Raw genomic sequence first — 12,630 nt, forward strand, 5'->3', positions numbered from 1 at the left:
GGAAAAACCTTTTCATGCAATGAGTGGTTGGGTACTGCCTGAGTGTGTGGAATGGCAATATCCATCGAGGAAATTAGGTTATTATCCAAAAAGGAAGAATGTGCAGGGCTATGTAGAAAAGGTTGTGTTGTCAATAACTAAACTGCTCCTTCAGAGAGCCTGCGCAGCAATGACAGGCTGAATGATGTCCTTCTGTGCTGCAATCATTCTGTGAAATTAGTCAAGCACAACCTGCCCCATGAAATTCATCCAGATTGAACTGGTTAGCCCATGTGCACAAGCTCCTAATCAATTTCATCCTGTCAATTCACTCCAAATGTCTCACCAGCCTATAATTTTTCTGACATAACTCTTTCTTGAACATAGGTACAACTTTCCTACCCTCCAATCCAACATTTTCTTGAAAAATTATGGTGACTGTCTTTACTATTTTGACTTTCCATTAAATGTTTTAATAGACCTTCCTACCAAATATTCATCTCCAGTTGTGGCTTATCCACATCTTACTCCACTATTCCTACAATCTTACTTTCACCATACTTGGTGAAAGCTGAGCCAAAATACTTAATTACTGTCACCATTTTCTCAGACTTTAGCATAGGATTCAGAGCCTCAAAATCAAATTTAATAATTTCTCTCTTGAAGTGACAAAGTTGGACAAAAGAAGAGTTATATTGGCATTGAAAACTTAAGTCATCAAACTAGGCATTTTTAAAAAATGCTTCCAGTTAATAAGCTTATGATAAAACTGGGCAAAATATTTTCAAACACTTGCTTTTTAACCAACTGAATCTAGACTGGAGGCGGATGTTTGAGGGCAAATCAACAACTGACATGTGGGGGGCTTTCAAACGTCAATTGATAAGAATTCAGGACCGGCATGTTCCTGCTAGGATGAAGGATAAGTATGGCAAGTTTCAGGAACCTTGAATAACGAAGGACATTGTGAGATTAGTCAAAAAGAAAAGGGAAGCATTCGAAAGGGCTAGAAAGGCTGGGAACAGATGAAGCCCGTGGAGAATATAAAAAAAGTAGGAAGAAACTTACGCAAGGAGTCAGGAGGGCTAAAAGGGGTCATGAAAAGTCATTGGCAACCAGGATTAAGGAAAATCCCAAGGCCTTTTATACATATGTAAAAAGCAAGAGGGTAGCCAGGGAAAGGGCAGGCCCACTCAGGGACAGAGGTCGGAATCTGTGTGTGGAGCCAGAAGAAATGGGAGATATACTAAATGAGTACTTCTCATCAGTATTCACCAAAGAGAAGGACTTAGTGGTCAATTTGTCTAGGGAAGAGTGTGTAGATAGCCTGGATCATGTTGAGATCAAAAAAGAGGTGGTGTTTGGCGCCTTGAAGAATATTAAGGTGGATAAGACCCCAGGGCCAGGTGGGATCTACACCAGAGTTCTGAGGGAGGCAAGGGAGGAGATTGCTGGGGCCTTGACAGAAGTCTTTGTATCCTCACTGGCCACGGGTGAGGTCCCAGATGACGGTAGAATGGCCAAATGTTGTTCCATTGTTTAAGAAGGGGAGCAGGGATAATCCAGGAAATTACAGGCCGGTGAGCCTTACGTCAGTAGTAGGGAAATTATTGGAGAAGATTCTTCGTGACAGGATTTAATACCATTTGGAAGCAAATGGGCGTATTAATGAGACGCAGCATGGTTTTGTGAAGGGGAGGTCGCGTCTCACTAACTTGATCGAGTTTTTCGAGGAAGTGACAAAGATGATCGACGATGGAAGGGCAGTGGATGTTATATACATGGATTTCAGTAAGGCCTTTGACAAGGTCCCTCATGGCAGACTAGTACAGAAGGTAAAGTCGCACGGGATCAGAAGTGAGCTGGCAAGATGGATACAGAATTGGCTTGTCACAGAGGATAGAGGGTAGCAGTGGAAGGCTGCTTTTCTGAATGGAGAGCTGTGACTAGTGGTGTTCTGCAGGGATCAGTGCTGGGACCTTTGCTGTTTGTAGTATACGTAAATGATTTGGAAGAAAATATATCGGGGCTAATTAGTAAGTTTGCAGATGACACTAAAGTTGGAGGAGTTGCAGATAGTGAAGAGGACTGTCAAAGGATACAACGGGATATAGATCGATTGGAGACTTGGGCGGAGAAATGGCGGATGGAGTTTAATCCGAACAAATGCGAGGTAATGCATTTTAGAAGGTCTAATACAGGTAAGAATTATACAGTAAATGGCAGAACCCTTAAGTGCATCGAGGGGCAGAGGGATCTGGGTGTACAGGTCACTGAAAGTGGCAATGCAGGTGGATAAGGTAGTCAGGATGGCATATGGCATGCTTGCCTTCATTGGCAGGGGTATTGAATATAAAAGCTGGGAAGTCATGCTGCAGCTGTATTGAACCTTGGTTAGGCCACACTTGGGATATTGAGTGCAATTCTGTTCGCCACATTACCAGAAGGCTATGGAGGCATTGGCGAGGGTGCAGAGGCGGTTTACCAGGATGCTGCCTGGTCTGGAGGTTAATAGCTATGAGGAGAGGTTGGAGAAACTCGGATTTTTCTCACTAGAGCGACGGAGATTGAGGGGCGGCTTGATAGAAGTTTACAAAATTATGAGTGATATGGACAGAGTAGATAGAAGTTTTTTCCCAGGGTGGAAGAGTCAATTACTAGGGGACATAGATTTAAGGTGAGAGGAGAAAACTTTAGAGGAGATGTGCCGGGCAATTTTTTTTACGCAGAGGGTAGTGAGTGCCTGGAATTTGCTGCCAGAGGAGGTGGTGGAAGCAGGTACAATAGTGGTGTTTAAGAGGCAGCTTGACAAATACATGAATAGGATGGGAATAGAGGGTTACGGGCCCCAGAAGTGCAAAATGGTTTAGTTTGGCAGGCAATATGATCGGCGCAGGCTTGGAGGGCCGAAGGGCCTGTTCTGTGCTGTACTTTTCTTTGTTCTTTGTTCTAACTGAGGAGGTCAGTGCAAAAAGAAATCATGGAAAAAGTAACTTTTTAATGTTAGCGACCTCCACACAGCGTGTTTGCTCTCAGCTGGCTTGTATGATGAATTAGAACACACGTCAACCAAGTTGCATCCAAACTTTAAAGGTTTGTACTTGATTAGCAAAAGCAATGAATCAGTCAAAACTCCTGCTCAATTCTTTCTACATATTGCAATAATTTATGACCATTTCATATTACAATATTTTGAATTCTACCACTGGAATAGTTAACTCAGGTTGGAATGAAATCTAGTGTCATGAAATACAAGTGAAGTAGCGAAGATTGCAAAAAAGCAGCTCATAGGCAAGGTCACGAAAAACAATACCAGTGTAGGTGTATTTCACACCTAGAATCTGGAATTTACATTTCATAAAACTGGCTTCTTATTTTAACCATGACAAGAATTTCAAAATGATGACTCCAGGTTTTCTATTCAAGACCACTGCACACCAGAAAGTAGTACAATGACTGCATTTAGTGCTGCAAGGATAAAAACAAATCTTATCGGTTTACCATTATGCAGTTCTCCTGTGATAGTGCCTTCACCTGGTGGATTGCCATCTTGATCTCTCCATTTCCAGTCAACGCCTCTAACTACACGTGCACCTGGCACCATGTACTTCAGAACCTGAGAACGCACCAGACGTCTCTGTCTCCTTAGGTTGGCTTCTGCTTCCTTAGCTGCTTTTCCTATTAAGGAAACAGAACATTTAAGAAATATCATACCTCCAATGGAGGGAGTCGAGAGAAAAGAAATGGAGGATGATTTAATTAACAGTATAAACATTTTACCAATGTTAGGTACTATATTGGGATTACTGAGATTTGGGAATAAAAAATTAATCTCAGTTTTTATAACTAACTGTCTATCTGCATCAGGTACAATATTAACCAATTAGCAGAGATTCTCAAAACATCTGGAATCAAATTAGTATTTTTATTGCAACGGTAATTTTTTTAATGCAGGGGACCGGATCTTCCGATGCCAACAGCTGAGAATATTTAGGTTTCTGTCACTATTGTGCTTTAGCACCCATCGGAAGTCCGTACCCATGTACTTGCCTGGTAATTGGCCATGAAATTTACACTTCCGTTGGGCTGATTTGCACTGTCTAAGACACACCTGGGATCCCAGGATTGGAGACTTGGGCTACATATGCGATCCCTACTTGGATACTTACCCCATATTGTCTTGTTGTTTAATTTCTGGTGTACCTGAGTGATTATCAACGTAACCTAAACCCCTACACATACTCCCAGACCGCCCAACCGCCCCCATAACTCGACAACAGCAGTCTATGTCGCAAAAAGTGGACACGTCCTCTCCGTTGCTCGTCTTCACCACTGCCCTCCATGATGTCAGTGCTGAAGCATCGCCGATGTAGCTGGGACAGGACAACCCAGCTGCACGAATGCAAAAAGGTAGGGTTACAATTATCTTCACAGTCAGCAGTGGCATTGTGGAAGATCTGGCCCAGGATTGAACAGAATCAAAACTCCCAAAAAGTTACATAAAGCTGTCCATGTGTAAAAACAGGCCTAAAAATACAGTTAAAAATTTTGTCAAGAGTCTTGCCTTGTGACATTTATACAAATCATAGAATATAGAAGTCTAATTGGGAACCATTTTTTCCCCAAATTGAAAAGGCACGTTTACATCTAATTGGCTCAATCTTATGCAATGAACAAAGGCTATTTCCATGAAATTACAGCAGGCAGGTTTCAAAGAAAATAGCTTCCATGATGAAGTCATTGTTTAGGACTCAAGTTTCATAACAACATCATAACTGCTCCTTCCTCGAGTCCAAGTTTGTGGAGTGGGTTGCGCATTTGGAGTCAGACTGTGTAGGAACTCTGAAAGCTATAGGCTGCTATCATCTTCTTTGTTTATAGAATCAATGTTGATGTATTTTTTAATTCGCCTGACAGTTTTTATTTAAAAAACCATTCAAATCTAGTGAAGCTTCATTTTTTGCATAAAAAATATTTTTCAAATAATAAGTTACATCAAATAACTGTCCCCATCATTTTGCCACGCTTAACCAATTCCATCCTCCCATGCTGCCACTATCCTCCCCATCAACCCCATCCCATTTCTCAAAGACACAATCTCTCCAGACCGGGTAACTTGTTGGGCTCCCCTTACGTTCCACTGGCTTTAATCTCTACAAATCCTCTTTCCACCCCCCCCCATGCCCTATATCTTAATACCACCAACTGTTGGCAGTCTCATGTGCATCCCTTCATGCATCTCATGTGCCTCCATGTGTCCCATAAACTGCCCAACAAACAAACCCATCCATAGGCACATCCCTAAACCTGGCCAATCAAGAAGTCCAGACAAAGACTAAGTATTACTATTATAGATAATTTGATTCATGTTACGATCTCTGTAGGGACTGATAACTTTTAAAAAGAGATTAATTTCCCAGCGACCAATGGAAAGAACCTAAGGAAAAGATTCCACATTTTAAGCCTTTTGTTGTAACAAACTAAAATCAACATAAATCAAACATTAATTAAAAGGCAACCAATACAAAACTAAAGAAAAATTATACTTTCACATTAACATAACACAAGAAATAAGAGAAGTAGACCATATGGGCCCATAGAGATGGCACTACCATTCAATACGATGATGGCTAATCTCAGGCTTCAACCACACTTTCCCACCAGTTCCCCACATCCCTCGATTCTCTGAGACACCAAAAATCTGTCTATCCCAGCCTTAAATATATTCAGTGATGGTGCATCAGCAACTTTGGAGCACCTTGGGTAGAGAATGCCAAAGGTTTATGACCCTTTAAGTGAAGTAATTTCACCTCATCTCAGTCCTAAATAATCATTCCCTTATTCTGAGACTGCCCTCATGTTTTAGATTCCCTGACCAGCAGAAATAATCTCTCAATATCTACCCAATCAAGCCCCTTCAGGATCTTGTATGTTTCAATGAGATTACCTCATTCTTTTAAAATCTAGAAAACAGAGGCCCCATTTACTCAGCCTGTCATTACTAGTCACCAAGTTGAAAAGGTTATCCTATCTCATGAATTTTTGCTGTGCTGCCTCCAATGCAAGTAGATCCTTCCTTAAATATGGACACCAAAACTAACCACAGTATTCCAGATGTGGTCTCATCAAAGCCCTGTACAACTGTAGCTTCTCTTTATAACTTTTCTCGTTCTAGTTTCTCTTTTGCTCTTTTTCTCTTTAGAATTCCAAATCAAGTTCCAGGCCGAGTATTACATCATCTGTACTTCAGATTTCATTGGAAATATGGAGTCAGCCAGCAAGTGTCACAGAGACAGGGCAGGAAGAGGTCCAATTAAAAAGGGCTGCAATTAACAAACTTTAAGTGAAGTGGGCTCATGAGAAGCCCTGAAGGTAGAAGGTAGCCAAGAGCTGGTGACTCTGTGCTGCGCCCTTGGGGCAAAGGTACTCCTTTGGAGCAGTGGTATTCTGCTTGGCATGGCCATAGATCTGAAAGTATGTTTGTGAGCTAGTGTTGAAAGTACTGAGAAATCCAGGGAGAAGGAAGTTGAAACTTTGTGAGGTGGGCCACTGTTAAAGCCGTCCAAGTGGAAGCAATTTTTGGAGAGAATTCCAAGGAGAGATCTTCGAAGGTGAAGCTGGAAATCCCTAATGAGGCAGAGTTTCAACAAGATTGTTTGACCTGGTGTTTACTGGCATCTGGGTAGGTTCTTGAGAAATCCATGAACTCTGGCATGGTTGCATTTGTCATTTATTCTGTAATGTGGATTTTTGAACATAGTTCGCCTGTTAATTCACATGTACCTCATATTCTGAATGTTAGAGTATCATGATACATATTGCAAATTGTTCTATCTTTCTGAACTTATAAAGTTTGTTTTTGTTTGTTCAAAACCTGTGGAAGATTGTGGCTTTATTCCAAAGACAGGTCTTTTGAATCTCAACCTTTGTCTGCTTTAAACAAAACACCCTAACCGGATCACCCCCACGCCCCAGGGTCTGGCCAAGGATCAAAACACACTTCAGAATTCTAATTCAGCTCCACAATTCTCTTTTCTTCCCCGATTCAAGTTTTTTCCCCCATCTCTTTCCAATTCATTTGTAATTGAAGTTAACTAGATCAATTTGAATGTTATCAGGATTATCTTTAAGGTTCAAATGCTGTGCCAATGGAACCTCGGCCTTTCTTGCCTCTATTTTCAAGTCAGCCCCTAACTTCTTTGCCACAGTCTTTAAATTAACCTTTGTTGTCTGTTTGTGTCTTACAACAGTTAAGTCTTCCCTTTCCAAAAAATGCCTGCCCATTTTAAGTTGCCAGGTTTATTTTTCATTGAATACAGCAAAAGTAAACATGAACTCTTGTTTGTTTACACTCTGGAAAATTCCAGTGTGCCCGTGTTACAGCCTTTAGGTTTGATTCGGCAATTTGTTACAATTCCTGTAGAGATCGATAACTTTTGAAAAAGAGATGAATTTCCCAGGGACCAGAGACCAACAAAAAGAACCAAAGGACAGGATTCCACATTTTAAGCCTTCATACTGTAACAAAAAACCTAAAAGCAACATAGATCAAACATTACTTTGGTTTGATATATTAGTTGTCTGTTAAGTGAAGGTGCAAAAGCAAAATACTGTGGATGCTGGAAATCTGAAATAAAAAGAAAACCCGCTGGAAACACTCAGCAGGACAGGCAGCATTTGTGGCAAGAAACAGAGTTAACGTTTCAGGTGGAGATGGCCTCTCATCAGAACAATTCTGAAGAAAGATCATCTCCGCCTAAAGAAAAGCTGTTTTCATATAAACTAACTAACGCATCTGAAATATATCTTACGAAGCCCTTTAACTTTGCGCTGTGCTTCTGGAAGATATGCCGCATTACAATAACAGTCCAACAGTCACTTCACTCTCAGTAGAGGTTCACTTCTCTCAGTCATGCAAGCTCGAAGCTTCCAGTATCCTTCCATAATGGTTCCCCCTCAGCCCAAGTTTTCCCAGACATGATTATCACCAGCAAAGCACACCTCAAAGACGTAGCTCCAAAAGCACCATCTGCTCTCTTCCATTACTTTTGAATAGAAACTCTGAAAAGCATCCTGCTTGGTCATTAACACAAAATTGTTCACCTTGCTTTCAATAGCTCCTTTGTTTTGGTGTCTCAAACAGCAGCTGTCCTTTTTCTATGAATGTGGTAAAAAGGTATCAAAACTGCCACCCCACCTAAATGGTTTGAGTTTCTCTCCTCATGGCAGCCCTACCACATGGGCATGTCTCCGAGCTGAGGTATTTCTCCACAATTCTGTTTTTCTTTGAGTTAGGGTACATTTCAAAACATAATGCCGAACTTTACAAGATAATTAAGTCAGAGGACAAAGTGAATTTTAAAAGTACCTGTGTTAATTTTGTAAACTGTAATGCAGCATTATTAATCATTCTGAAACGATAATGCTTAACAGCAATTTGCTCACCTAGTTGGTCTTCACACACACCGGAGACTGTCCCATACAATTCAAAACCTGAGAGGGAGAGGTAGTGAGTCTGCCCACTGGCATTTTTACCCATCTGTTTAATCCGAATGTGCCGCCATCCCTGTTTCTCATCCTTTGGAGAATCCAGAGGCCATGTTGCTGTAGATCTGAAACAATTTTATTTTAAATTTTATCAGAAGTTGTCAAGACATGTAGCCAGCCCAATGCAAAGTTCAAGATGTTATCTTTTCAAGAATGTTAAGTCTTTCAATCACATTGTTATTGACATATCTAAAAATGTACTGTAAATTCTTGATCAAGACAGGTTTAAGTTTAAAAAAAGTCTATTTTAAAACTCTAACTCCTGACAGTGCTGGAAAGATTTATTTGCACATCCACAAAAGAAGATGATGACATCATAATTGTCAGGAGTTAGGAGCATTTTGGAATATAATAAGGGCTTCATCTCACTATACAACAGTGAATTAGGTATCAAGATTACACCAAAGTTGTAAATCTTAATCCTTTTTTAAAAAAATGTTTACTTTCAGAAAAGACCTGTACTAAAGGGATTGAGTTGGGTGAAAAGCAAAGGGACCTGAGGAACTACTCAAAATATGGAGGTTTTGAGGAATGTGCTTATATAAGGGCAAAGTCAGATGGATGTGGCTCTGTTCCATTGAGATCTAATTCATCCATATTTTCACCGGTCGATATTTCTATCATAATTCTCTATTTTGATGAATAATTTTTTTTTATCCTTTCTATTCAATGTTTACCTCACCCATGACCACTTCTAATTTCAATTACATTGCGAATCCCTCTAAATTAAACCTTATTTGCACTTCATATTGTAGATTTTTAAAGAACTAGGGAACCAAGTCCGTAATCCAGCCAGGCAGAACATCACTGACCATGACGACACTGACTTAATGTGCATGTGCTTGAAGTGCTCTCCCTAGTGTTGCACTGTTAATAGACGCATTCTTTAGAATCAAAACCAATACAAAACTCAGACAGAAAGTATAACGCTTAAACTAAATACCATACAGTTTTTATAAATTTTATGCTGGAACTCAAGGGTGATCCCTTACAGAATCAAAGAATTGTAACAATGCAGGAGGCCATTAGATCCTTTCACAAGTGGGAACAGTTTCTCCTTACCGACTCTGTCCAGGCCCCTCATAACTTGAATACCTCTATCAAATTTCCCTTCATCCTTCTCTTCTCCAAGGAAAATGGTCCTAAATTCCCCCCCCCATCTTTATTACCTGAAGTTCCTCATCCCTGGAACCTCTCTCATGAATCTTTTCTGTACTCTCTCTAATGGCTTCACATCTTCCCTAAAGTGTGTCACCCAGAACTGGGCCGAACTAGTGTCCTAAACAGGTTCAACATAAACCATAAATTTAAAAATGGAGGTTATTAACCACACTCTGAATCTGTCTTGCCACCTTCAATGACTTATGTACATACATACCCAGGTCCCTCTGCTCCTTCACCCCCTTTAGAGTTGTACCCTTTATTTTATATTTTCTCTCCATCTTCTTCGAGCCAAGATTAATCATATATTTCTCCACATTGAACTTCATTTGTCATCTGTCCACCCATTCCACCAGTTTGTCTATGTCCTTTTGAAGTTCTACACTACCCTTCTTCACAGTTCACAATGCTTCCAAGTTTCGTATCATCTGCAAATTTTGAAATTGCACCCTTTACACCAAGGTTTAGGTCATTAAAAAAATCAGAAAAAGCAAAGGTCCCTGCACTACAAATCTTTCTCCAGCCTGAAAAAAATGTCTATTAACCACTTCTCACTGTTTCCTGTCACTCAGCCAATTTCATATCCATGTTGCTACTTTCCCTTTTATTCCACAAGTTATAACTTTGCTCACAAGTCTGTTGTGTGGCACTGTATCAAATGCTATTTGGAAGTCCATGTGCACCACATCACCAGCATTGCCCTCATCAACCATCTCTGTTACCTCTTAAAAAAATTCCAGCAAGTTAGTTAAGCATGATTTTCCCTCGAGGGAAAATTAAATTAAATAAAAATTAAAGAAGATTAATTCCCTTAAGGGAATGTTGATTTGCTTAATTAACCACATTTGTCCATGTGACTATTAATTTTGTGCCCGATTGTTGTTTCTAGAAGTTTTCCCACCACTGAAGTTAAACTGACTGGCCTATAGTTGCTGGGCTCAGCTCAACCTTTGAAAAAGGGTGTAACATTTGCAGTTCTCCACTCTCACTTCTCTCAGTATCCTTGGATGCATCTCATCCGGCCCTGGTGCCTTATCAACTTTTAAGTAAAGATAGCTTATCCAATACTTCCTCATCAACTTTCAACGCTCTAGTATCTGAATTACTTCCTCTTTCACCCTGGCCTGTATTGCATCTTCTTTCTTGGTAAAGACAGGTGCAAAACATTAATTTAATACCTCTGCTATACCCTCTTCCTCCATGCACAAATCCCCTTTTTAGTTCCTAAAAGGCCCAACCTCTACTTATACCACTTTTTTTTTTACTATTTATATGCCCACAAAAGATTTTCAGATTCCCTTTCATGTTAGTTGCAAGTCCTTTTTCGTTCTCTCTCTTGCTTCTCTTATGTGCCTTCTCACCTCCCCTCTGAACCTTCTATATAGTCTGGTTTTCAATTGTATTTTCTATCTGACATCTGTCATAAGCATACTTATCTCTCTCCTTTGAAGGTAGCCCACTGTTCAGCTACCAGTTTATTCAGCCCAGATCCAGTTTAATCGGCCCAGATCCTTTCTTACCCCTTTGAAGTTGGCTTTCCCCCACTTAATTACTTTTACTCTGGATTGTTCTTTGTCCTTTTCCATAGCCAATCTAAATCTTATGATACAATGGTCGCTGTCCCCTAAATGTTCGCCTCCTGACACTTGGTTCACTTGGATCACCTCATTTCCAAAAACCAGGTCTAGCAATGCCTTTCTCCTGGCACTGTAAACATGCTGCTGTGGAAAATTTACCTGAACACACCCTAGGAACTCTTGTTTCTCTATCCTTTACACTATTACTATTTTTGGATAATTAAAGTCTCCCATTGTTACTACTCTATAATTTTTGCACCTCTCTTGTAACTTGCTTGCAAATTTGTACTTCTACATCCTTCCCACTAATTGGTGCCCTATAAGCTGCACCAAGCGATGTAATCACATCTTTTTTGTTCCTTAGTTCAAGCCAAATAAGTTGTGCTTGACCCCGGGACATTCCTTTTCAGCACTACAATGCTCTCCTTAATCAATACCACTGCCCCTCCCACTTTCTATCTTTCCTGAACACCTTGTATTGAGGGATATTTAACATCCCTTTTTTGAACCAGGTCTCTGTTAAGAGTCACAGCATATTTCCATGTGGCGATCTGTGCCTGTAACTCACCAATCTTATTTTCCATTAACATAGGAAAGAATGGTTTCCATTCCCTGCCACATATGTAGCCTTGGTGAAATCAACAGCAACATGCATCTATATCCTAAATATCCCAAATGCTTCTCAATGGCATAATCAGACATAAATGGATAGCAGGCTAAAGGAAGGGACATTAGAGATGACCAGAAGTTTGCTGTAAGGGATGGGTTTAAGAAAGGTATTCAAAGAGATGGGTTTAAGAAGGGTATTCAAAGGAAGGGGGGGGGGGTGCTGCTAAGGCAACAGGTTTTAGGGTGGAGATTCCAAAACATGGCACCCAGGTGCTTGAAAGCACAACTGCAATGGTAAAGCCCATAAGTGGAGGAACGGAGTATTCAGTTAGGACTGTCGGGCCAAAGGAGATTAAAGACAGAGGGAAGAGAGAGACTATGATCAAATGATTTAACCATGAGTGTGAAAATTTTATAATGGATGTGCTGGAGGATTGGGAACCAATGTCGGTTAGGAATAATGGGTTGCACAGCACTCGGTGAGTAAGTAGGGTACAAACAGAATTTTGGATGAGCTGAACTTTAGAACATACAGGATGGAAAACCAGTCGGGGCAGGACTGGAGGGAGTCAACCCTGAATGTAAAAAAAGCACCGATGAGAACTTCAGCGACAGATGGATTAAGAGAAGATAGAGGCAGAAAGAAATATGCAGTCTTCATAATGATGAATATAGCACATCGGAAATTCAGATCAGAGTCAAATAGGATGCTAATGCTGCTAACAGTTTGGCTCGGCCCAAGACAGTGGCTGGGGGA

At 40.5% G+C, this 12,630-nt stretch overlaps 1 protein-coding gene across 4 annotated transcripts in view; it reads right to left on the minus strand.

Annotated features, from left to right (window-relative positions):
• hectd1 (HECT domain containing 1) overlaps positions 1 to 12,630 on the minus strand; it is a 176,947-nt gene that overhangs the window by 35,364 nt on the left and 128,953 nt on the right. For all 4 annotated transcript variants that reach the window (XM_041213936.1, XM_041213933.1, XM_041213934.1 and 1 more), the window contains exons 23-24: positions 8,425 to 8,591; positions 3,481 to 3,657 (exon numbers count right to left, since the gene is read on the minus strand). In XM_041213936.1, coding sequence (XP_041069870.1) covers positions 3,481 to 3,657; positions 8,425 to 8,591 — 344 coding nt within the window. The remainder of the gene's footprint in view (positions 1 to 3,480; positions 3,658 to 8,424; positions 8,592 to 12,630) is intronic.

The sequence above is a fragment of the Carcharodon carcharias genome, chromosome 20 (genome assembly GCF_017639515.1).
Source record: "Carcharodon carcharias isolate sCarCar2 chromosome 20, sCarCar2.pri, whole genome shotgun sequence".
Classification (NCBI taxonomy): Eukaryota; Metazoa; Chordata; class Chondrichthyes; order Lamniformes; family Lamnidae; genus Carcharodon; species Carcharodon carcharias.